At 43.3% G+C, this 25,483-nt stretch overlaps 1 protein-coding gene across 5 annotated transcripts; it reads right to left on the bottom strand.

Annotated features, from left to right (window-relative positions):
* Positions 1–1,423: 1,423 nt before the first annotated feature.
* On the bottom strand, positions 1,424–23,809 carry LOC147269536 (uncharacterized). 5 transcript variants are annotated; one of them, XM_086186403.1, is made up of 16 exons: positions 23,227–23,809; positions 22,680–22,922; positions 22,257–22,394; positions 21,927–21,996; positions 21,736–21,834; positions 21,379–21,482; positions 20,834–21,156; positions 17,199–20,442; positions 14,160–15,668; positions 12,834–12,885; positions 12,038–12,088; positions 10,256–10,406; positions 9,715–9,914; positions 8,999–9,479; positions 6,818–7,820; positions 6,217–6,367 (listed from the first exon to the last, which is right to left on the bottom strand). In XM_086186403.1, the coding sequence occupies exons 1-8, from the start codon at positions 23,746–23,748 to the stop codon at positions 20,415–20,417; spliced, it is 1,527 nt and encodes a 508-aa protein (XP_086042529.1). In that variant the 5' UTR covers positions 23,749–23,809; the 3' UTR covers positions 6,217–6,367; positions 6,818–7,820; positions 8,999–9,479; positions 9,715–9,914; positions 10,256–10,406; positions 12,038–12,088; positions 12,834–12,885; positions 14,160–15,668; positions 17,199–20,414. The 5 variants fall into 5 exon arrangements, with proteins under 5 accessions (XP_086042530.1, XP_086042529.1, XP_086042528.1 ...); XM_086186404.1 differs by lacking the exon at positions 6,217–6,367 and adding an exon at positions 1,424–2,110 and having other exon boundaries at positions 7,687–7,820; positions 14,160–20,442; XM_086186402.1 differs by having other exon boundaries at positions 14,160–20,442.
* Positions 23,810–25,483: the final 1,674 nt, after the last annotated feature.

Raw genomic sequence — 25,483 nt, 5'->3', positions numbered from 1 at the left:
TCTGAGGTAGAGCCTTCAGTTACTGGGCTCCTCTACAGTGGAACCAGCTCAGAGAGGCAGACACTCTAACTACCTTTGAGTCCAGCCTTAAGTCTTTCCTCTATGACAGAGCTTTCAGTTAGGACTGGCTCAGGCTCCCCCTCACATTTTGGAACTGTCATTACCATTCCCTGTTTCACTTTGTAGTTTGGCCTTGGTGTTTCTCAGTCTCTCTGTGTTTCCACAGATCCACAGGAGCTCCATCTCTCTGCTCCAACCGCCGCCTGCATCGCTCCCCTACCCCACTACTTTATCCCCTGCTGTTACACTGACCTGGGCTCCCCTCCCATGAACCAGTCCCCCATCAAGCTGGCTTGCTCTCCCTGCCTCCCCTTCCAGAAGCTTCCTTCTTTAACTGTTATTAACATTTCCCTGTTTCCCACATTTTGTATTGTAAACTGTTTTCTTGTCTGTAACAACATTTACTGCTCGTCTGTCCGTCCAGGGTGAGGGATCCTCCTCTGTTGCTCACCCTGAGGTTTCTCAGATTTTTCCCTGTTAAAAGGGTTTTCTATGGAGTTTTTCCTCCGTCGATGTGAGGGTCTAAGGGCAGAGGATGTTGTTATGATGCCATGTGAAGCCCTTTGAGACAAACTGTTTGTGAAAACGGCTCTACAAATCAAACTGCCTTGCCTTGCCACAGTCCAAAGACATCAAGAGGGGACCAGGCTGATTGATACTCTAAATTGACTGTAGGCGTGGCTGTAAGAGTGAATGGTTGTCTGTCTATGTGTGTTGGACGTTGGACATGGGCACCCCCCCCCCCCCCCCCCCACACACACACTCACAATGGATGGATCATAGCACAGTAACAGGCTGGAGTTTATCACAACTATGTGTGCATTCAAGTTAATGTGGTCACAGTCACTGCACTGTAAAAACTGTTACTTGAACTCAACTTAAAAAAATTGATGCAACATTTTCCAATCAATTTTCTGTTGTTTTATGAACTTACTGTTTTTTTGAGTAAGTACAACCTAATATTATTCACTTCACATCATGTAACAATATTAAGTCAATTCTACAAAAATCAGATAAGAAATTAGTTTTTATCAATGTAAAAAGAGGCAAGAAATTAAGTTACATTAGACTTAATAAAGATAAGTAGCATTTCATAGATAACTCCAAAAAATTATGTTAAACGTACGAAATTGTATTCGTCTTTGGCAATTACTTTTTGTATTATTTTAAAATGAACATGCTTAAAAAAATTAGTTCTCCTCAACACACATTAATAAAACAGAGGAGGTCTCGTTTTCATTCATTTATTTATTATGCCTCATACAAACAACGGCACAACTATTTTCCAATGCATTGTAGGCTTTCACTTCAAGGACTTTTTAACATGCTCCCAGGGCTTGCAGCTGGCCTCTGCTTAAATATCCAACATATGATTGACAGAGTTTATCTCGAACGAAAAGCTGTGAACACTAAATCTAAAGATGTGTCACTGACGGTGCATCACGAGTGCCAACATTTTTAGTTAAACCAGAATACGTGTATGTGTGTGAGTGATCATGTGCGTGTGTAAGAGTGCTAATATAGGAGTATCATCTAAAAGTGCCATTGGAGGGAACTGGAGGAGTGAAATTTCAACTTCTAACAAATGCAACAATTTCCGATGAACCACCCTCTTTTAAAACCCAACATATTTTTTTCTGAATTCTCTTGAATAAGAAACGTTTAAATAAATCAATAAAACCCATTCAACTTTTACTGTAGAAACATGAAATGGTTTAAGTTGACTGTGCTGACAACCCAGCTCAACAGTCTAGGATAGCATTTTGCTTTTCAGGCTCATGTGCTTGGAGGGTGGCTTTGGGCGCATCACATCAAGTCCCATCAAAGGTCTTTGGAATACCTCAAAGGTTCTGCTGACTTTCGGAGGGTATTGAAGGTTCAATGCATACGTCATTCCCAAGAGTAGGCAGCACGCTCTGGGCAGATTGTCGAGGTCAGTCAGGACTGGAACTCCCTCAATAATGACGCCAGCTGCATCAGGGTACTGGCATCTGTAAATCTTCATGCTCTCCATTTTCATGTCCTCATGGACTTTTGCCTCTGTTGCCCCCTGGAAGACAAAACACAAATGTGATGTGTTGGGTTTTTTGTTTGTTTTGTTATGTAAAAGAAATCTGATGTGCCATCAGCTCAGTTTAGTGGTTGTGACATAAAGACCAATCTTTTTGTACTTTCATAATAAGAAACACGCTTCTGTACGAGAATAAAAGGAAAACTCTTGTGAATAAAATCAGTCTGAAAAACTTAAAGTAATTTCGTAAAATTAATATTCCATGTAAACTGTGAAATTTACATGGAAATTGACAAAGTTTGATTTCAGATATAAAGACATTTAGCTTGGAAAAATAAAGGGTATTTTTTTAGCTTTGAATTCAATTCACCCTAAAGGAATATGATTTTCATGTATTATGGCAATATGAACCAACAAGGTATGTTTACTAAATAGCAGAAATTTTCAGATCAATAACAACACTGGTAAGAATGCTAATTTCTCTGCAGACAGACACAGTTTCACATTTCTTGGGGAGTCATGAGAATTGCTAATGAAGAACTCTTTACTTGAGACAAGCAGATGTGGAAAAACCTCTTTCAAAACCTTCTTACACTGAAGTCAGAGAGGAGCTCTCGTCCACACTCCCCCATGACTCCATGAGGCATCTAATGCGTGCATCTCTCTTCTTTACAACTGAGGCATCTGGGTCCTAGGGTGAAATAAAGTAAAACAGTTTATTATTGTAGGGATTTTCAAAAATTTTCTTATTCATAAAACAAGATTCTTCTTCTTCTTCTTCAAAAAAGCTGGGATACTGGCATGTGTGTGCAGGAACTACCATGCATTTAATTTTGTTGATCTCTCTAAAGTTAATATTAAATCTCTCTAAAGTCATGACATCACACACTATTCCATCTCCCGGATGGATTTGCAATTGCTTGTATTTTTTCAAGTCCACTGTTTTAACACAAACCTGCATTTAAGGGGTTAAAATTTTGAAACAAAATAAAAATTTGGCATGTATGGTGAGAGCTGAAGTTACTGAGAGTAGTAATGTAAAATAATGGAATGTTGTAAAGCAAAGTAATGTTTTTTGAGAGTATTGCTTGTCAAATAAATTTCACCCTTAAGGGCCTATTTGGTGAGTTTTATACAAATCTTACTATGCTCTGAAAGTCAACATGCATGAAAGTCATTTTGTCCACCAATCTTTTACACTCCCAAGCTCTGATAATCACTGAAAACACAAGATGTTTTTCATGCAAAGGATTGAAATTCATTCACTTTCTGTGGGTTTTTTTTTTGTATTTTATAAAAGTTAAGTTTTTTTTTCACAAAAACTGGCAATTCAGGAGGTGTCAAGGGGGTAAGATGCTGCAAACCAGCTATGTGCCTCTACTGTAACCTTGTAGTTATGTAAGGTTACATTTTATCATTAACATTTAACACAATGCACTTTTTAATTCCATTGGCACTTTTGGAAAGTACGATTGTCCATTAATTTTTCCATTAAGTCAAGGCACACTAGACTGTGCAAATGGCTATATTACTACAAGGCTATATTGTATATTTTTGGGGGGGGGGGGGGGGTTGGAACCATCTAATTGCATGTGTTCTAAATCCATGTAAAAGTTCCTGATCAGAACACCTTGGAGCTCTTCACAAGCCTGTGTTTTCAGCACCAGCCTTGACAGCATTTCATCATCTTTGGTGATTTCTAAAGCTGACTTTGTTTTGTTTGTGTGTGTTTTGTTGTTTAGATTCAAGGACTGAGAGGTGATGGCGTGATGTCTCTGGGGAGTGTCACACCTCTTCTACTCCTGCTTCTGCAGTATGGAAAGTAATGGCCTACTGGACCCAGATGATGAACTCCACATCTGTGCACTGCACTGGAGCTTTCTGCCACACACCCAGAGTCACCTTGAGTTCTTCAAGGATGGGTGGAATCACCACACACTGCGTACTGGAAGAAATCAGTCACCTCTTCAGCTATGGACTCTAAACCAGCGTGAGGGATAAGACACCCCCCCCCCCCCCCAAGGTTTGTTCTTCAGACAGAAAGAGAACTTTAAGATTATTAGCAGATTATAAGGCGCACCTTCAATGAATGGCCTATTTTAGAACTGTTTTCATATACAGGGCGCACCGCATTATAAGGTGCATAGAATAGAAACTACTGTCGTAGCTGGGGATGCGTTATGCATCCACTCCCAGTTTCACCCTCACCATTGACAACACCTCCGTTTCCCCTTCCCCACCTTATCATTCCATACCCACGTCAACAACACCATCAGGTTCGCCTACTTCCACCTCCGGAATATCAACCGTCTCCGCTCATCTCTCACTCCCAACAGCGCTGCAATCCTGGTCCACTCTCTCGTCACCTCCCGTCTGGATTATTGTAACTCGCTTCTTTTTGGTCTCCCACACAAACTCCTCCATAAGCTTCAATTGGTCCAGAACGCAGCTGCCCGAATCATCACCAGAACCCCTGTCATCAGTCACATCACCCCCGTTCTACATCAACTCCACTGGCTTCCTATTAAACACCGCATTGACTACAAGAGCCTCCTCCATACATTCAAAACCATCCATAACCTCGCCCCTTCATACCTGTCAGACCTTCTCCACACCAACATTCCCACCCGGTCTCTCAGGTCTTCCTCCTCCATCAGCCTCAACGTTCCCTCCTTTCGTCTGACCTCCATGGGGGCTAGAGCCTTCAGTTGCTCTGCCCCTCACCTCTGGAACTCCCTCCCTCCTGACATCAGAAACACTGATTCCGTTGATACCTTCAAAAAACATCTCAAAACTCACCTTTTTAGACAGGCGTATGGCTGAATGCCCTCTTCTGTGCTCTGCTAGAGACTTGTGTTGTTGTTATTCTTTTAAATTGTGCATGTTTTATTGTTTTTAAAACTGTTGTACGGCGAACTTGAGTGCCTTGAAAGGCGCCTTATAAATAAAATGTATTATTATTATTATTACTAGATGGAGCTGCGCTCAAGGGAAAACAGTCAGCTAAGTCAGTCAGTCAAACTTTATTCATAGAATACAAACCAACGTTCTGACAACTCCGTTCACTCCCAAAACAAGTTGGTGCATTCACAATACGGTACCGTAGATACCGGTAGCTGCTGACTGATAGCCTTGAGTTTGAACTCTGCGTCGTGAGCGTGTCTCTTGAAAGGTGCCCTTTTTGGGTCTTTATACACACACAAGTGGTGTGGGACTGGAATTCCCCTTTACCCTTTTTACCGCTGTTACTTCGTTGATGCCCCCTGACTACGGTTGCCATAATTAACCAATATTGATCCATATATAAAGCGCACAGGATTATAAGGCGCACTGTTGGTTTTTGAGAAAATTAAAGGCTTTTAGGTGCGCCTTATAGTGTGGAAAATACGGTAAGTTTCTCATGTCCATCCATCCATCGTCTTCCGCTTATTCCTGTTAAGGGTCCTGGGGGGGTGGAGCCTATCCCAGCAGCAACAGGTGAGAGGCGGGGTTCACCCTGGACAGGTCACCAGTCCATCTCAGGACCAACACATAGAGACAGACAACCATTCACACTCACAGCCACACCCACGGTCAATTTAGAGTATCAATCAGCCTCGTCCCCTCTTGATGTCTTTGGACTGTGGGAGGAAGCTGGAGTACCAGAGAGAACCCACACAGGAACAGGGAGAACATGCAGACTCACACAGAAAGATACTGCGCTCAAGCCCGGAACCTTCTCGCTGTGAGGCCACAGTGCTAACCACTGCACCACCGTGCAGCTAGTTTCTCATGTGTTTTCAGCAATTATTTTACATGGTTACTTTTAAGTGTTCGACTCCAAAGGTTAGCAATTGTTCTAGTCCTATCTTACCAAAATAAAACTGACAGAAATGAGTTAAATACTGAGTCTTTTCTAAGGTAAAACTTTTTAAACCAAGCTCTCCTTTTGTTGATGTAAAATGTAGCTAAAATGGCACAAAACATGATATATTGTAATTTTAATACTCAGTATTTTGAAAAATTGTGTATTTTATTCATATTATTCAAATTTAATTCCTAGCAATATTGCATAAGATCAAAGCATTATGATATTGTATTATGGGGCCACTAGTGACTATAAACAAGTTTATGTAATGTCACAGGCCAGTTTTGCCTCACCTGTATCAGGACCATCAGCAAGTTCTTGATGCGCGAACCAACTGCTCCTCCCTTTGTGCTGAACAGCTCTAGGAGCTTTGGAGTATATCGGTCCAGCTGGGCCATAAATGTTGGCTCCAATGCGACATCAGTGCATCGTCTGAACTCCTCGTTGACCTTTGGGACAGTGAGCATGCAGCTGTTACAACACAGTTCAGAGAGCTGAAAATGTACAAACCTTTCATTCATGAGCTCTTCAATATCTTTTTTATTTCCGTATGATTAAATATCGGGGTCGGAGAGGGCCTTTCTGTGTAAAGTTTGCATGTTCTTTCCGTGCATGTGTGGGTTCTATCCGGTTACTCCGGCTTCCTGCCACAGACCAAAAACACACTCATGAGGTTAATTGGTGACTCTAAATTGCCCTGAGGTATGAGTGTGCGCGAATGGTTGTCTGTCTCTCTATGTTGCAATTGGCTGGCGAATGGTTCAGCGTGTACCCCGCCTCTTGCCCGATGATAGCTGGGATAGGCTGCAGCCCTCGTGACCCCAAAAGGGATAAGCTGTATGGAAAATGAATGAATGAAATATAGGGATTCAGAAACTGTTTATTCACGTATCAGTTACCTGGAATGGTTCGAGGAGGGTGGGCCACCTTTCTTTGAACTCTGCCACCCCTGGGGACTGGGCAACCACTTCCATTCTTCTCCAGCTGTAGGTCCTGGCCATCATGTAGTTAATGTCTTTGACGTTGTCCTTTCTCTTGCTAGCCCCAATTAGTTCAAGTCTAAGACTCTCAAGAGTGTCATCGCTTTCACCAGGTGGGTGTGGAGGAAGATCATTTATCTCTGCTCTCTTTGGTTTTTTCATGTTTTTGGCAGCTTTTCTATCTTAGTCTTGTATTTCATTGAGTTTATTAGAAGTTCAGGGCTTCCCAGTGGTCTACGTTTTGTGTGATAGTTTCCACATTTGTACTTGAGACTCTGCTGCCATCCCTAAGTTCCATTAAAACATCCAGGCTCCTTTAAGCATGGATGCTTCTCTGTGAGGGCCTGTGCAACTGCACATCTTTGAGCATCACTGGGATAAGATGTGTAGGAGAACATGGCCTCTGCCAGACGCTCCAGTATGTCAGATTTGACACTTGGTGATGTCAGTGAGGTGCCATCTCTCAAATAGCTTTCATTGCCTTGTCTCAATGCGAGCTCTGTGTTATGGGAGAAAGTTGGAATGGGAAAAACGGAGGGCCATGGCTCCTGCCTTTCAGAGGGAGAAGGACTCCGAATCCCAGTATCGTCTGACTCTGTAGACTGACTCGCACATTCACACAGTGAGCTCACATCAGAGGTATCAGGGGTGCTTTTCATGGGAACAAGTGTCAGTGTCACAGGATGAGGCATGAACGCTTCTTTCAGTGTGTCTTTATCTTTCAGCTCACTAGTTGAGGTAAGGGTGAAGAAGTCATTGAAGTCTTCATCTTTGTATTGCAGACTCACTTCTGCAGTAATGGAAAACTCTTCCTTGATAGCTCCAAGTAGCTCTTCCACAGATGAAGGCATACCACTGTTAAGAGTGAGTTTCTTGATTTCATTATCAATGAGGACCCGCAATCTCACAGCTTGGTCCACACCTAGAAGGATAACGGAGAGCAAAATGTGACACCGAGATACTCAACACTGTTATTATGTAAATTAATCCATACGGCCATCATCTCCTTAAAAATCACATGTTCATGCAAAAAAATTCGGTCTTTAAAATTTGTAACATGATTCTAAATGACAGAAATTTATAGAAGTCTATAATGTGAGGACAGGTCATTTATGTCAAATGGAAGTGATTAATAATTAATCAATGCTAATTAAGGTTGGATATAACTGAGCACTTCAGTGTAAAGACATTACTATGGAAGTGGATAACAGGTCAAAAGGAAACAAAAGTTAAAAATGATACTTCTCTATTTCTACATGAATGCCTGACTTTTCATTATTTGATGACTGAGCTGGCAATAAAGCACAGAGTACAGTTATTTATATTGTAGGTTTAAGTCAGAAGGTAATGTTGGTTGTTTTACATTTTGTTTGGCAACAAGGATATTATAGGGATAATTCATAAATTATGAGATGGTTATAATACAGAAAAGATTCCTTTTTGGTTTGGTCAGGGTCCTGTCCACCCTGAGGATAAACAATTCGGTGAGACCTTATAAATTCAGCATTGTTAACCATAATTGTGCCCTCACATATTTTAAAGTTTGAACAGGGCTATCATCGTTCTGGGAGCACACATGAACCACAACAGGACTCATTCAGAGCTGAAGGCCAAGGATGAGCCACCACGCTGCAGCCTGCATACTGGGAAACTCCACAACTGTTGTCAGCGGTCAAATGTCAAATTGCCCCAGCATAGACAATAGTTTCAATCAAGTGCTGAGAGCAAGAAACATATCGCTTTTGCAGAAAAAACTGCAAAAGGCATAGTTCCAGTTCCACCATTATCTCAAACACCTTCAGTAGGCCTATATTTAACTTTTCAATTCTCACAAGGCATGACACCGACCTCATTATGCTCTATTTATCGATAATCTTGGAACAGGAAAGTAAGCAGCTGGTTAAACTGCATTTGTAACCAAAAAATAAAACACACGACAAGCATTTATCTTTAGAAAAGTTACTTTACTCAGGAGCTGCTGGAGAATCAAGCTAGCTTGATAAGACCTCATGTTTGGCCAAGTTTTTAACCAAATGGCACAAGAAGATTTTTCACATTTGGACAACAGGGTACATTAAAATAATGTGAATTTTTACTTACATGCGTCGTACAAGGACGTGAACTTTCAAAGTTGTCTGCTGCATCTCATAGAGATGGACTCAGACGGAGAAACCGATCAACATGCCCAGACGAGTCCGTTGCTGCATCAGAAGGCGGGCTCTGACGATTACTTCGCAGATAAGCCATAAAACTGATTTTTGTGAAAGTAATTCATGGTGAAGTTCTGCTGAATCAATTTTGTAATATTAAATGAAAGCTTCAACAACTAAACAATTAAGTCAGAAGAATAAAGTGTTTTTTTATTTAATTAAAACTAAAATAGAAACAGAAATAAAGGAAACTTAATTTACAAGAAGGAATCCAGTTTAAAAAATTAGGCTCTAACACCAAGGCTCGTGAAGGACTTTTTACAGTGTGGGTTATATTTCTGCCTCTTTGGTGAGGGACTGGTGTCTGTGTACGTTTCCACTGGGCTCCCGTTCTACTGAGCCATTCCATTCACACTCACAGCCATGCCTACCTGGAAGAAAAAATACAGCACATTGCACACAAATGATGAGAAATGACAGTTAAATGTGACATGAGAGTGTTTTCCAGGTGAGAGGAGGCACCGGGAGTCTGATGGCTGACCATTTATTTGGTAAAATCCTAGATTGTAATTTAAAAAAGAAAAAAATACATGACCTTGACATGTTTTGACAGGGACTGACATTGTATTTACATGGAATGATGTATAAATGATGTATGATGGTTACCTTAGCTTACTCAGAAATGATCATAGACTTCTGGAGGACAAGGACCTCACTGCACTCAGGCCTGAACATCAACGTGAACCAAGTGGAGCGCGTCAGGAGCTTCAAGGTTCTGGGTCTGCGCATTTCAGAGGACTGCTGAGTTCCTGCTTGAATCCGTTCATCCAGGAATATAATATATCCCAGAGGAGCTGCCATGTCTCCTGAGAAAGGAGAAGGAAAAATATGTGTGTTAAGTCAAAAATAGCCCATGGAGGTTGTACGTGGTCAGTAGAGAAGAAGCAAGGAGGAGGGTAAGAGAGGTTAACAGAGCAGAGGCTCAGAGAGCAAGGAAGAGGGTGAGAACAAGGAGGTGGAGAAGAAAGGAGGGTTGCAGTGAGAAGGCTAGAGGAGATTTGGTAAGGGGGGAAGATGGGTGAGGAGTTAAGCAAAGAGTGAAAGCCAGGAAAGGTGGCGAGGTGAGTGTCCTCTCCACTTTTCTACCCTTCCCACAAACTCTGTTCCAGAAGAATTTCCACAGCACGATAGCATCTGAAAATCCTACCTTTGATGATGATGTGTCTCTTCAGGGTCACCATACGTCTGGATCCAACTGTGTAGGCCACAAGTGGGTAGCAATCTCTTAGCTCCTCAAACTGAACAAGGGCAACCTTTCTATCTGCTGACAAAGTCAACTGAAAGGCCCTGAAATGCTCCTGATACCAAGCAAAATAGAAACCAACTATGAAGCTCAACTCATCTCCAATGATACACATTTGGAGAATCTCTGCAAATTCAGGCATTCCAGCAGTTGAATCACACACCACCACCATTCCATTTCTGGAGTTGATCCCCTCGTATGAGGTGAAACAAATTTTTAACTCATCATCTGACAGGAAAGGGTTTTCTTTAAAGTAGACACCGTCTCTTATGGAGTGATCCTGCTGGTTTTCAAGCTGGTCTGTGTTGCTGCCCTCTGTTCTGTGGCTATCAATCACTCTATTCAACACTTCAGGAGAATCAAGTATCTGCTGCAAAGATCCCAGTCATAGGATGTATTGAAAGGACCTGCTTGTTTTTTGATCAAGAACAAACTCTACTGGCTCGACAACCTCAAACACTTCTTTATTGTACTCCTTTCTCTTAGAAGCGGTTGCGAGGGGGCCACCTTTTCCCAGTGCTTCTGCCAAAGGATGAGATTTACACAGTGAATCAGCTAATTCCTTGATAGCCACGCCATCGACCTCGAAGTTTTTGTTTGAACAAATTTGAAATACTGCTCCAAGTTCTTGGCACAGACACATTACTCTGCAGTAGTGGAGTTCATCAACCAATTCCTCTGTTGCTGGAGATGGAACATGAAAACAGTGTTGTTTTCATCACGCTGGACGAAAACGAAAATGGCGACGTCAGACCCCTTTTTTCCATGACGAAAATGAGACTAAGTCGAACGTCACCATCGCCCTGTAAAAACTAAACTGTGACGAAATTGTACACATTTTCATCTTACGAGACGAGACTAAATTGTTAGTGGGTGGACGATCAAAGTTTCAAAACATGCAGGTTTTTTCCGCCAATTATAACATGCGTGCAATGTCAATCAAGAGCTCAAACATCAGAACGGAGCCAGCTGGAGCTGTTGGTCCTCATGGTCACGCCCCCATCATCAGAACATACGCACTAAAAGCCTCTCTCGCGCACGCAACCACATGCACACACAGAGACAGTCTGGGCCTGTCTGCAGCGGACGAGTCTCACACCACGGCAGCAGCAGCGGTGTCGGGTGGTTGTGAAAAGCGGGATGATTAAAGTTTAGCTTTAGTCTATGTTAGGCCAGCCTTGTGATGCTTTTCTGTTTTGTATTCAGCCTAAAGTTTTGTGGTGGTGGTGGTTACACCTCCCCTGTGGTGCAGAGAGCGCTTCCTCGTGCTACATGCTAAAGCTAGAATGAACGGGGCTGCCAGGGGCCTCGCTAATGTTGGCTCGTTTAAACCAGCCCCTCTATTAATTTAGCATGTTATGAATAAAACCCCTGTCCATTTGTGGACGGGTGGCAAGTGAAATGCTTTGACCCACGTTTGTGGGACTGGGAAACACGGTTGTCTTCAGACCTGCTGCTGTTCCCTATCTAAGCAACACACCTGGATGCTTTAACCAATAACAGCAGCTAAAGCCAATATGTAGGACATGAGGTCATTCACATGAAAGTCAAGTGTGCTTTTAGTTTTTGTTTAATCCTATTTTATTGTGATACAACACTCATATTGTGTGCCAGTGTGTTGTCTGCATCTGCAACAAAATTATAAAAGTAAAAGGTAGAGAAAGAAAAAGAGGGGAAAAAACTCACCTTTGAAGGTTCGATCAGTTTCAGTGTGCTTCATTCTAACACTGTATTGGCCTGTTAAGTACATACACATATATTTAATTCATAAGTATCTTTGATATTTGACTGAAACCTTTGAGTTTTCGTCAACTAGACTAAAACGATCAAGGATAGAAATGACGAAAATGCGACTAAAACTGAGAAACATTTAGTCCAAAAGACTAAGACGAAAACTAAATCTAAAATGCCTGCCAAAAACAACACTGCATGAAAAATGTTTTCCAACTTCAAAAGAACCGAGCCAATTTTCCCTTCTCCAACTTCAGGAAGGTCCTCTGAATGATCAAGATCCCTATCTGCATCTGCGTCTGACAGACTAGCATCTATGTCTGCAGTAAATGTGGGCCCCTCATCTGCTGGACTAGAGTGAACACTGACTTTAACTACACCTGCTTTAAACTCCTCTAGACTGAGTGGATTATGGTTACGATTTTTATGTGAGTTCAAAGTACCATATATGTTTGACTGATATGGACATCCCTCAAACTTACAAGTTACATTTTCATACTGCCTGAGGTGTTGATTACTATGACTGAAGTTTTCCTGTTCTGTTGACAGTTCTTCACACCCACAAGTCTGACATGAGAACGTAGTGGACTGAGCACCTGTTATTTCTAACTTGCTGTGTGTTCCATAAGTGTGACTCAAAAGGTTTTTCCAGCTTGTGAATGTGCAAGGACAGTCTAGATACACACATGGATACTGGCCTGTGTGGCTATGGAGGAAATGTCTCAGCTTAATACGTTTTAATAACTCCTACCTGGTCGATAACGAACTGTCACACAATTAGCAGGGCCACATTTAGACAGCACCTGTGAATGAAGACAGAGAACAAATCAATGAGGTTATTTGTAAAATCAGCTGCTCTCCAGCTTGAGTTTCTTGTTAGGGTTTAACAGCTTCCATGATGTTATAAAAAAGCACTCAAAAAGCCAGCTCCTCTTCACAGTGCATACATACTACAGTATATAGCAATACCTGAATAACCCTTACATGCCAATTTGTCGGAGATCAGACAATTTTATTCTTGTTCAGTTCAAGTTTTTTTTTAATTACAGTTGAAAAGCCCAATTTACTGAGTGAAAATCATTTCATCATTGACCCACATTTATTTTTCCTGCCAACAACAAACAGAGAAAATATCTCGCTCATTGATGCAATTCAATGGACTGGAGTGAATCCATGCTTCCATGGTAACACACACACAAACAGATGAGCAGCACACTCCTTATTACGGACAGTCAGCCGATGAATGAGGAGAAATTAAGGGCACTAGAAAAGGCAGCACCACTGGCAACGTTTAACAAGCAGGAAAGTGCCAATCACAAAAAAGGCGGAAAAAGACGAGTCGACTAAACTAGTTTGGAAAACACTACAAGAAAGTGAAGCAGCACCAACAATTGTTTTTCTGCACAAACTAACGACACCATTTTGGTTCAGTTTGGACGAAGTCAGAAGGCTGCGTAAACTTAAATATATATATATATATATATATATATATATATACACACACACACACATATATATATGGATATATATATATACGTATGTATATATGTATATATATGTGTGTATATACATATACATACATATATAGAGAAAAAAATGCAGCACAAACCATTGTCTATATTTTCACTTAATTCTGAGTGTTGTGGGGTGCCAGCTTCATGGAGGTTGCGATTTGACCGCTCCACACAATGCTAGGCTGATGCTAGCGGCCATCCTAGCTAACATACATCCCCCTCCCGACGCGATGACTCGCCAGTTTAATTGCAAATTTACATGAATCACAGAAATACCATCTTTTGCATTAAAAACGCATAATTTTGACAAAAGCCAACAAGCCGTACGACCAAGCTAGCTAAGATGCGGTGAAATAGCTAGCCCGTTAGCTATGATGCTAGCAGGCGTCATGGCTAATAGCATGATACACGCAATGTGACCAAGTTAAAACTGCTTAAAATAATCAGGAACTACATAGATTTTATCATCCATGAAATGATATTGATATGATGTGATATGAACGATACAATTAGGAACGATACATACGGGAGTGACAGGACACAGGATGGATGGGAGTGCTTACCGTCACATGGACAACTGCTGATACCCACAAGGGCTTGACTGCTGACGTCCAACGGAAGTGAATGTTCGAGGGTCAAACAGCCACTCGGCGCGGTCCGCTCGTATTTTAAAAACAATTTCAGAGCTCCTCAATCTTTTTACACTCACAACATTTTTTTTTATTTAGCAATGAACCGCTGCGTGTTTAAAAGTTTTAAATAATGTATTTTGCCTTTTAACTGACCTTGTCAGCTCAAGCCATTTCATCTTGTCTTTTTCGTTGGAAGGATGGTTGATTTATCTCCAACCCGAGGTCTCAGCGAGGGACACAACACTGAGGCAGATTCCCAGTGAGAATGTTTGGACCCGAAAGGGATGTTGACACGGGCGCATAGTCAAGGTTGAAGGACCGAATTCACCTCTCATAACTTCTATGAAAACCGATCACATGAATTTAAATGACAGAATCTTGTTTGTTGTACAATTTGTATTATTTAAACCATGTAAGTATGTATTAACTACTTCTAGTAATACATTTTAGAATTGATTAAATTGTGCAGATTATAATTAATTTGTATGCATACATTTAAAAAATATGAGTTTTTAAAGAAAACAAATAGATGTAAATGCATAAAATTTAACTCTGCCATGACTCATTTCTGTGAGTGTACTTTTTATTCTACTTTTCTCTTTCAGTTGTAAAATTCATATCTGCTTTTTGTGCGGAGAGCCTGCAAGAGGAAGCACCAGAGACTTGTGTTTGCTCCAGATCCCCTCTGCTTATCCACCTGCCAGGTTTTCCACCTTCTTTTCTCAGGCTGCTTGTCATTGCCTGGACTAGGATCCCAGAATCTTCATGACATGCAGACACCACGCTGTTTTTTTAGCTGGGAACTCTCTTTTCACCCCACATGTTTAGGACTTCCTGTCAAAGTTCCTATCAAAGTCATTCATTTTTTTCAAGATGACATTTCTTGGCCTTTTTAAATCTATGGAAGTGTTGGGAACTCACTGACAGCGTGCAACTAGAACAGACCCTCTCATGACAGGACAACATGCTTTCCCGTGGAATGAGCATCCCATTCAGGATCCTGGGTATGAATGACGTGGCCTGGCAGGAGACGAGAGCCGGGATGCTGCATGTCAACTGTAGTCCTGAGGCTGGAGGTGTCATAGTTAACAGTGGAGGGCCCCTTGCCACAGTTGGGGGAGCTGGGAAGGCTCCCAGAGGCCCGCATGTACAGGGAATGGACAGGGCTGCTAACGGTACTCCAGGGACACTGCATTACTGACATTCTGAATGGCCTCCAGTGTGGCAAATGTTGACCACACCAGCTGCTGGACAGTGAGCTCTCAGTTCATGACAGAACCAAAAGCTTGTTATTGCTGTAAAGGTGAGACTGTAAGCTTTTGATGGATGACAGGTTCAATTTGAAGGAAGGACAGGGAAAATCACCCAGGAAGCATCAAGAAAGTGTGGCTGCTTTTTGCATCCCTGAATTCGGCTGAAAGCTCAGGCAACTCTCTACCACTGAAATGACCAGAATCAAATGAGGTATGACAAAAAATAAAAAGTCAGACAACATGAGAGGATGAGGACATTGAGCTGGGGTGTAACACAGCATTTGAACACTGGAGGGCAGTATGCTACCACAACCAGATCAAGCACCGCTGCTGTGCTGCTGCAGGTATGGCAGATAGAATGCACAGATTTACTGCTGACATGGAACAAAGACTGAGTTGTAAAGTAGAACCCTGAACCCCAACCCTAACCCAGGTCTGCTTCTTCTTCTTTTTTTAAACCTCTTTGCTTTCTTTATTCCACACTGCCCCTCTCATTCTTTCTGTATTTAGGACGACTCAGCCTGCCATGTGTATTTATTTTTTTAAACATTTTGTAAGAAAATGCAAAGATTTTACATTTTAAGCGCTCCACAAATGAGAAGACGTAAAAGATGGAGCTTTGTATTTTACAGCACAGGCTTTCTTTGCTAATGATGGGTGGACGGTGGCGTGCTACCGTCAGCGCCGTTGCACTCATCCACCAACTCTACTGTCCATCCCAGGTGCTGCTTCACCAATGTCACCAAAGAACCAGCCTCAGTTGTCAAGAGCAACACTCCAAGAGACAGGATCCAAAAAAGTAACAGATCAACTTTAACTATCTTTTTACAACAGAACCCCCACCACCTCTGGGTGGTGGACCAGGTCCCCAGGATGGACGGTGCATCGGCTTCCTCCTGTCTTGGTGAGTCTGATTGTCTTCCTTGTCCTGATTGTGTCCACTTGTTTCCCATCACCCCATTTGTATATGTAGTCTGTGTTTCCCTTTGTCTGGTGCCAGTTCGTCTCGTCCCTCATGTGAAAAAGCTTATGCCATTCCACACCTCATTCCAGGCCTCATTCCAAGCCTCATTCCAGGCCTCATTCCACACCTCATTCCAGGCCTCATTCCAGGCCTCATTCCAAGCCTCATTCCACACCTCATTCCAGGCCTCATTCCAGGCCTCATTCCAAGCCTCATTCCAAGCCTCATTCCATGCCTCATTCCACGCCTCATCCAAGTTTGAATTTTTGTCGATTCTTTGTCTAGTCAGGTTTTTAGTCCATGCCATGCTCCTTAACTAATTTAACTTTGAGTGTCTTTGTTACTTTGTCTCATCAGGTTTTCCTCTGCAGAGTGATTTTGAGTTTTTGTACTTTAGGCTTTTTCCTTCATCAGAGTGGTTTTGATTTGTACTTTGTTCTTCAACTCCCTTCATCTTCCACCTTGCCTGGGAGGAGGCAATAGAAATGCCTGTTTTAGTTGGAAAGAAGCTCCGGGTGGAGGTGTTGCTCCTGTCAGCAAACATTTGACCTCTGACCCCAAATGCAAGGCCAGGACTGGTCTTCATGGACCTGGCGGGCACCAGAGTTTCCAAGAAGTCGAGTCCTAACTGTAAGGAGACCGTTTACCTGGGAAAGCCAGACTTCGTGGACCACGTTGACCCAGGAGATGGAGTGAACCTTGTCGACCCTGAATATCTGAAGGACAGGTACAGTAAGACTTTGTCACACTCACCCGTGCGTTCTGATATGGGCGTGAAGACCTGGACCTGGAACTACCGGACCTGACTCAGAAGATAGATGACCACCTGGGTCTGGAGCTTGGGAAGGTTGTGACCAAGACATCCAGCAACCAGGAAACATGCATGGAAAAAAGGGTGGGTAAGCTTTCATTTGATGTGGGATGAGTTTAATTTGAAAGAAGGACAGGGAAAATCACCAGGCAGCATTAGGAAGGTTTTTGCTGCTTTTTGCTCCCCTGAATTCAGCTGAAAGGTGAAGCAACTCTCCCAGGGGCTGTTTGGGCCCAGAAAGTCCAAAATTAACAAGCTTGGTGTCTCTGGAAAGGTCAGACTTCATCTTTACATTGAGTCAGAGCTCATTGACATGGGATCATGCTAGCTTTTAATATCAAGCCATACATCGACGTTTAGAGACAGCGAATGGCCTCCTTTTTGGCAAACCCATGGCAGCGACTCAGAAGAAGCAGAACATCAGCAAAGGTGGTAAAAAGAAGAAGCTGGTCCTGAAGTTGATGCTGGACTGCACCCATCCTGGTGGACATGACATCATGGACACAGTCCAATTGGAGCAGTTCCCCCAGGAAAGCATCAGGGTCAATGGGAAAAAAGGCCTTTTCTCTCTCTTGAAGAAAACAAAGCCCTCCGACCAACTGTGTCAGGTCAGAGATGAACCCCCCAGACTGGTCAGGTTTTGTGTCACGTTGGATTTATGTTACCAGAACTGCTCCTCTGTGTGACTCCACATGGCCCCGGCCCTGAGTTAGTGAGTGTGGTGCATTCTAATCTGATGTGCAAGCTGCAGCGAACAGTAAACACTTCATTAAAATGTGGCAAAGCCTGACAGGAGCTCTTCCTGTTTGTTGTAATCCTGAGAATAAATGCAGGATTACTCAACAAGGAGGCTCAAAATGATCATCAGAAAGCTGCACCAGTTACATAATGTGGTACAGGGGTGAAGAGTATCAGGTCAAGTGCCCTCCACTTCTAACGCGCTGATGGTGTCTGTCTAAATGTTGAACACACATGAGGGGAGGGAGAGAACAGAGGAAAACAACGGGGAAAACAAAAGTGTAAACTTGTGGTTGTTTCTGATCAAAATCCTGTAAATCTGTGTAAACCCCTTTATATTCTGGTGCCGTCCTCAAAACTGGACATATTTTATCTTTTGGATCTGATCTGAACAAATACAATATACAGTACAACAGCGTGGCAGCGCAGGAGAGCTGCACAGGGTTGGCGTGTAGTCTGGACAGTCATAAAATGGTCCCCTGCCTCCACCTTGTGGATGTCAGCAGTAACTGCAGTCAAAGGTTCTGACAGAGGGAGACGATTGTACACTAACCCTCACTCTGTCACTGGAGGAAGCCATCGATCCAGATGACATGACGCTAATGCTTGTAAAGGTTGAAGGTCGGCAGTGACCATGGCAGATGATGGGATGGTTGAAAACCTGCAAAGACAAAGTGGAGATGACCAAATAGATCATAAGAGCCCATAAACATCAGAAGAAACCAAATATACAAAGACAAACGCCAAGATTAGATTCTAAACTCATTCAAGTAGTGATGAGGAAACACAAACGCAGAAATAACTTCTCCACATGACCGGCGACTGCAGATTTCAATCAGACTGTCATCACACAGAGGAAAGACGCGTTTCCTCGTTGCCAAGCGCAGACGCAACTTCTCTGTGTCCAGGATTCACTTCTGTCATTGCTGTTTGTTCACTGTTTAGGATTTCTTCCTCCATCAACCTGCTTCTGTTGGGAAAGTAACAAATCAGCAGAGAGCTGCAGGTCAGCTGATCCGGTGCTTGGACACGGCTGAATGAAGCTGGGCTTTATTTTCTTCTCCATCGGATCACCGTCAGGCTGCAGATTGATAGAAACATAGACCAGGTGCTTCCTTCAAAGTCACAGCAAGAACTGCAGCGTCCCCAGATCACCAGTCCCACTGTCAGGTCATTTAAACAGGAATCAACTAAACCCAACCGTCATCGGGCCTGCAAAGAAATACCACTCTTCTAAGAATTAGGATTCTATTGTGATGAGATGTCTCGGAATCATACTGAGTGTGTGCTTCTTCACAGCCATGATGAAGGTTCTGGTTCGTCCTGCAGTTTGCATAGACAGTAAGAACAGATAAGATTCATGGTGGGAGGGCCGTATTGCATCAGTTAGTGGGGGTCATCAGGGAATAAAGGGTCTAGAGACGGTCTGGAAGATTTCACCTTGATTCAAAGACCTTTAAGATGCACCCACATCTGGTTTAACTCCCACCCATTTCCAGGTGAAGCCCCGCCCCCTCCAGGTGCAGGTATGGATACAGATCATTCTGGTGGTTGTACAGATACAGACAGTGTTGGATTCGCTCATCCCTACTGATTATTCAGGCTACTGAAGATATGATCTTAGAAAATGCAGAGAAAAGTTCAGCAGTTGGCTGAAGAGCCAATGAGGGACGAGCAGATGACTTTGGCTGGGATTCTTCTTTTACTGGTTTACTGGTTTTACTGGTGGAGCCTTCAGGCTGCGTCCCATGACTGAGGCTTGGTGGGGCAGAGATGTTGGTGTCAGAACCGTGAGGATCCAAACCACAGGCCTGTCACTCACTTGTTTCAGGCACGGTTGAGTCAGGAGTTGATACCTCTGTTGGTGGAAGGTTTGGTGAATTTCTGCAAGTAAATATTCCTCCGTTCCAGCTCTCTGTCTCGTTCTTGTCTGAATCCTGACTAGAGCTTCATGCTCCTCAGCATTAGAAGACCTAACAGTCTCCATATCTGGGACTTCCAGAATTCCGTCCACCAAACCACTGTCACTTTTCAACTCCGAAACATGGAAGGACACGATGAGGACGAAGACCGAGCAGCCCAACCAAGTGCAACAATCCATAAAACAGCAGCCAGCAGCAGCAGAGCAGCAAGAATGCAGAGCAATGGAAGATTCTCTTTGGAAAGGTGTTTCAGTCTGTTTCCACTGACCCCTGGATGCCAGCAGGTCTGAGGAGACCTGCACTCAGGTGACCCATCTTCTCGGAGCCCCTGACCTCCATGGATGGGGTCGTTCTCATGGTGTATACTTGTTCTGCTAGCTGGTCCTTGATCTTCTCGATGTGAGTCGGACAGTCAAACATCCACATTGACTTTTGAACTGACTGGTTTCATCATGGCTGTTCCGTGGCAGGGAGCTCTGGCTCCAGTACACAGGGGTTTCAGCTGTCACCCTCACTCCTCTTGAGCCTGTACAGACAAAGTGTTATTGATGGTCAATGGATGAATTAGTGGAGTGCACACTGAAGAACAGCCCTTCACATTTGGAGCACATCAGAGTCACAGGGCAAATACGTTCTCTTTCATTCCCATTGCAGGATTCAGCATTTAGCAGAAAAGACTGGAGAGGTCGATAGCAGACATTTTGATCCTATCGACAATCACTAATTTGTCTCTTTTCATACAATTTGACTCTGGAAACTGAGACTCCCATATTGTCAGCTGCACCACTTCCCTGCTGGAAGTAGACTGAGTGACACCCCTCACTGTCACATCCAGACAGGAACATTTCATGAATGTATATGAGCACACACACACAAACACACACAAACACACACACTCTCTTTCTGGCTGAACTTACAATGTGAATGAAGACTTTTTTACTTGTGCTGTCTCCTTGTCCAGGTTCCAGTAGGCGGGTCTCCCACAGTGCAGGTTTACATCAACATCTCTGAAGATGTACTTGCGGATAAATCTGGGACACTTGTGGCTAAATCTGGGCCACCGGTGTTCCTCAGCAGGTCTGGGGGGTTTCCTAGACCCAGATGATGAGAGGGACGTCTGGCTCTCATGACCTCTCTCTGATGAGGCGTCTCCTGTCCTCCCTTCCTCATTTGGTTTTCTTTTATCAGGGTCTGGACAGTTGTTTCCCTCGACTGGGACCTCTGAATATTCGGTTGAATCCTGAAGCACAAGACAAAAGTAGAAAAGGTTCATCAGAGATCAGAAATGTCTGAGTTCTATTCAGCTTTATTCAATGTTCCAAGCTTTACGTGTCAAAATGTGTGTATTTAAAAATACAGAGATTTGTAAAAACACTCAGCATGATTCAACGTTCAAGCTTTCGAAAATAAAAGTGCATCTCTCTAAAAAAATGCACATGTTCCAATGATTTGAATCACTTACTGATTTGCCAGAGCTCCTCTGCTCCTCCAGCAGTGGCACCAGACTACCAGCCTCTGTGGCTGAAGGGAATTCCTCTTCTGTCTGAACCATCTTGGTCTCTGTTCCTGTAAGTCAGACACGACCATGAGTGAGTGTTACAGTGGAAGCTGTCGCAGGGGAGGAGCACGGTCCGAGGTAGAACCCAGTATAGAACCAGTCTGCACCATGGGGCAGATACATCCTCTTCCATTAACACTGAAGGAATGGGTGAGGTGGACTACAGCGATGACATCACTGTCACTGTCAAATCCTTCTGTAGATTCACTTTTGAGTGCATGAATGAATGAATGAATGAGGGAACGTGAACTGTGTGCTTACCTGCAGAAGGATATCCACTTGCCAAAGGCTCCTGTTGTCGAGAGTGTGAAAGAGGGATCAAGAGTGATTCCTCTGTTTGAAGCCCCTTGTTTTTTCTCCCTGTCAAAGAGAAAGGATTCAGATAATGAGCCATCAGTGTCAACTGAGAAGATCCAGAACAGCTGAGTCACTCAGGAGATTATGTTTGATACCTCTGTTGGTGGAAGGTTTGGTGAATTTCTGGAAGTAAATATTCCTCCGTTCCAGCTCTCTGTCTCGATCCTGTTTGATGAACAACACATGAAGTTACTGCAGGATTCCTCTGTAATCCAGCATCACACACATTACAACTGTTGACCCAAAGCTGATGAGGAAAATTAATCTCCAATATTCGGTTCACTCAACATTCACTCAGCCTTCCAGCAAGGGTCACCTGTGCTAACGTCTAATTATTCAACGTGATCATTTATGTCCTCAAACGCCCAGAAACTGGACGCAGGTTGGGACGACGTGAGGTCAGATTGACTGCTCCTCCAACTCACTTGTAGGTCCTTGTTTAACTTCTCTATCTGCTCTTGTAGAGAACAACATGTGTTTTGGGCTGTGGCAGCCTTTCTTTGTTCCATGGCTATTTGGCGATTGAATGCAGACTCTCTCAAATCCTGTTTTCTCTGTAAGTCCTAGTAGAAAAGACAGAAAGCCAACAAAAAGAGAATTATAATCTTAATGCTCCCACCTTGGGTTTATAATCTGATCCACATTTCCAGGCTCCAGTCATGGTCTGTTGGTGGTGACCTTCATCTCAGAAGACCTGTGTACACCCGGTACAGAGATCCTCCTCATGGATCTGATCACTAGTGGACTCCTCAAGTGAGTTCCCACTTTGGCTTTTGGTGCAGGTGTAAACAAGGCTAGACACTCTTTTCACATCTGACGTTGAACCACATCAGTCAACACAAACATACCTCATACTTCCTGGTGATCTCGGCCCGTTCCTGTGTCACCTTGGCCAGTTGGAGGCTGAGCTCCTCCCTCTCCAACAGGCTCTCATCCTGGTTGAGCTGCTCCAGGTGCTGTATGCGATCAACAGCATGTAGCAACCTCTTGTCTTTGACCTGCAGCTCCTGTCCCAGACAGTTACGGCAGGAACGAGTCTGATACAGCTCCTTCTTTAAAGATCTGACCTCATTGTCATGCCTGGCTTGGACCTGGGAACAACAAGAACATTGTTACAAAACTGTCACTGGAATTGAGCCATGATTGGAGAACTGGGCTCAAGATCTCTTTCTATAAAAAAAGCTGTCAGAGATTAAAGTCAGAATCTAGAGATCAAATCAGAACCCCAAGATTACTGCTGGGTATCAGAGATTAAAATCAGATCAAGTGAGAACTCTGAGGTCCCGTCAGAGATCCAAACTGAGCCTAAAATCCAAATTCTGACTTGTTCCTCAGAACTCAAAGTAGGCACTGCAATCATGAGATTCAAGACACCAAAGGGACTCAGTAACTGACCTGTGACATGCTGTCCTCTGCATCCTGGAAGTTCCGCAGCGCCATCACATGGCGGTGCTGAATCCTCTTCAGCAGCATCTCTTCCTTCCTGGATTCCCTGAGCTGATTCTGCAGATCATGGTTTTGATCCTGCAGATCACGCTTCTGCCTCTGCAGATCACGTTTCTGTAATGTTACAACTTTGTACCTATTCTGTACATCATCTGCCTCCTTCTGCAGATTTTGGTTATGATTCTGCAGATCACTCATCTTATCCTGCAGATCACGGTTCTGCCTCTGCAGATCACGTTTCTGTAATGTTACAACTTTGTACCTATTCTGTACATCATCTGTCTTATTCTGCAGATTTTGGTTTTGATTCTGCAGATCATAGTTTTCATTCTGCAGATCACGGTTCTTACTCCGAAGTGCTCGAACCAGACTCCACACCTCCTTCCAGTCCACGTTTTGGTGACCTTTATGAGACCCAAAACCAGTGCAGGGTCTAGGGGAAGGGGACTGGCTGGACTCTGAGTTCTGCATTTCAGAGGTGTGATTAACGCTCCAGGTGTCAAGTTGTGTTCTAACAAATGTGGTGTGAATGGAGTCTCTTCAACCGCCCCTCATATGAGTGAGTTCATCACTGATCTCAGTCAGGGCAGCAGATGACTGGGAGCCACCTTCATCAGTCAGTCATCATCACTCATCCTGACCTGTCACTCATCTTGACTCTTCACTGCTGAACGGACTGGAATGACCTGTTTTCAGTTGTACTGACATCCTGTCAGCAACATTTCTGGAGTTTTTCAAAATAAAAGCTCTCACAAGAATGTCTGTTTTAAGGATTCATTCATTTAAAGTTATTTGAATGGTCTTGTTGTGCACGAACATATGCTGGGTAGTTCACCTCTTCGCCTCTCATCCAAGAAGCTTCTTAAGTTCTCGCTGTCGTGAATTCCGGCTGCACCTCCTGGGGAGGGATCTAAGGACGGCATTGTAGGTGGGTGACGGGTGGTGTCTGAGGCCCCCTCCTCTGTTCAAAGATGGACGTTCTAGTTTGACATGAACGGCTTCTTTCACCCCTCTTTCAAACCATCTGTCCTCTCTGGCTAGAACAAACACCTTGTGGTCTTCAAAGGAGTGCCCCTTCTCCTTGAGGTGGAGGTGGACTGCTGAGTCCTGGCCTGTGGTTGAGGCTCACCTGTGTTGCGCCATGTTTCTGCAACTGTATCACATAACTATGAGGTTCTTTGTGTCTTTGTTATGAAACCAAGAAAAAAATCTCTTTGAAGGGCAAGACTTTCCTCACTGCAATCATGTTTTTATTGCATATAAAATTGGAATGTGATGATCTCAAAGGTTTGTTTGCACATAGTTTGCAAATTCAAAACCTTTGCAGGAGTCCACCATGTTTTGTTTGTGTCTCGGTCCGTGTCTTGATTTCTTGCTTTATTTTGTGGTTTGTGTCCTTTCTTCCTGTGCGTTCCCTTTTGTCTTGGTCTGCCTTTAGTTCCTGTTTTCATCTGAAGTTCAGGTCTTGTCTTCCTGTGTGCTCCCTGCTGTGACCGCCTCATGTGTCTCACCTGTATGATTGCACCACCTGTGTCGTTTCTTCATGTATTTCACCTCTGTGTTTCCTGTTGTCTCTGCTCGCTTCATTGTCTTAGTCGGCGTCATGGTCGTTCTCCACGTCTCCCCTAAGGCCTTAGTTTTCAGTCCTGTGTAGAACTTTGTTTGGTTTGTCCTTTGAACTCGTCCAGGACTTCAGCCTGTTGGCCCTTTTTGTTAGGGCCTGAGCCAGAAGGGACTTCAGGCCTTTGTTTTTTCCTTCCTTTGAACTCCCAGTGTTGTGTTGTACTTCACCATTTTGAATTTAAGGCTTTTGTTGTCCTTCCTTTGGCTGCATTTGGGTCCCGTTTCCACATAAATCTGTGACAGTTTGCTATTTGAAAGGGTTTGCTTCAACAGACACTGAGGTATTTTATCCGTTCGCTTTTTAAAACATTGCAGGTCAAATGAATTTCTAATTATCTTAAAGTTTTATTTGCAAATCCAACCGTTTGCTGGACCTAGCATGGATTCAGTCACGACAGTGGTCTCCAACTCTTCCCACCTTAAGGCTGATAGCTCAGACTGTATCACGTACCTTTTTGGGCTGATGTCAACTCCTAATATATTAATTTTGTGAGAATATCAGTGTGTTTTTCGCAGCTTCTAAAATTTTGATTTGAGGGGGTGTTACCCCTCAATCAGAAATCAGAAGTATCAGAAATCTCAG

The sequence above is a fragment of the Aulostomus chinensis genome, chromosome 2 (genome assembly GCF_037954235.1).
Source record: "Aulostomus chinensis isolate RoL2024-O1b breed Wild chromosome 2, RoL_Achi_v1.0, whole genome shotgun sequence".
In the NCBI taxonomy this organism is placed as follows: Eukaryota; Metazoa; Chordata; class Actinopteri; order Syngnathiformes; family Aulostomidae; genus Aulostomus; species Aulostomus chinensis.
This window is presented reverse-complemented; position numbering and strand designations above follow the sequence as displayed.

Bases quoted from the DNA above. Each gene is read 5' to 3' on its own strand.
- LOC147269536 (XM_086186404.1), bottom strand. From the start codon at position 23,748: ATGCAGAACTCAGAGTCCAGCCAGTCCCCTTCCCCTAGACCCTGCACT. The intron at 21,835-21,926 runs GTATCAAACATA...TCTCTTTGACAG, and splicing joins CAAACCTTCCACCAACAGAG to GGAGAAAAAACAAGGGGCTT. The intron at 20,443-20,833 runs GTAAGTTCAGCC...TTGTCTGTACAG, and splicing joins AAAAAGTCTTCATTCACATT to GCTCAAGAGGAGTGAGGGTG.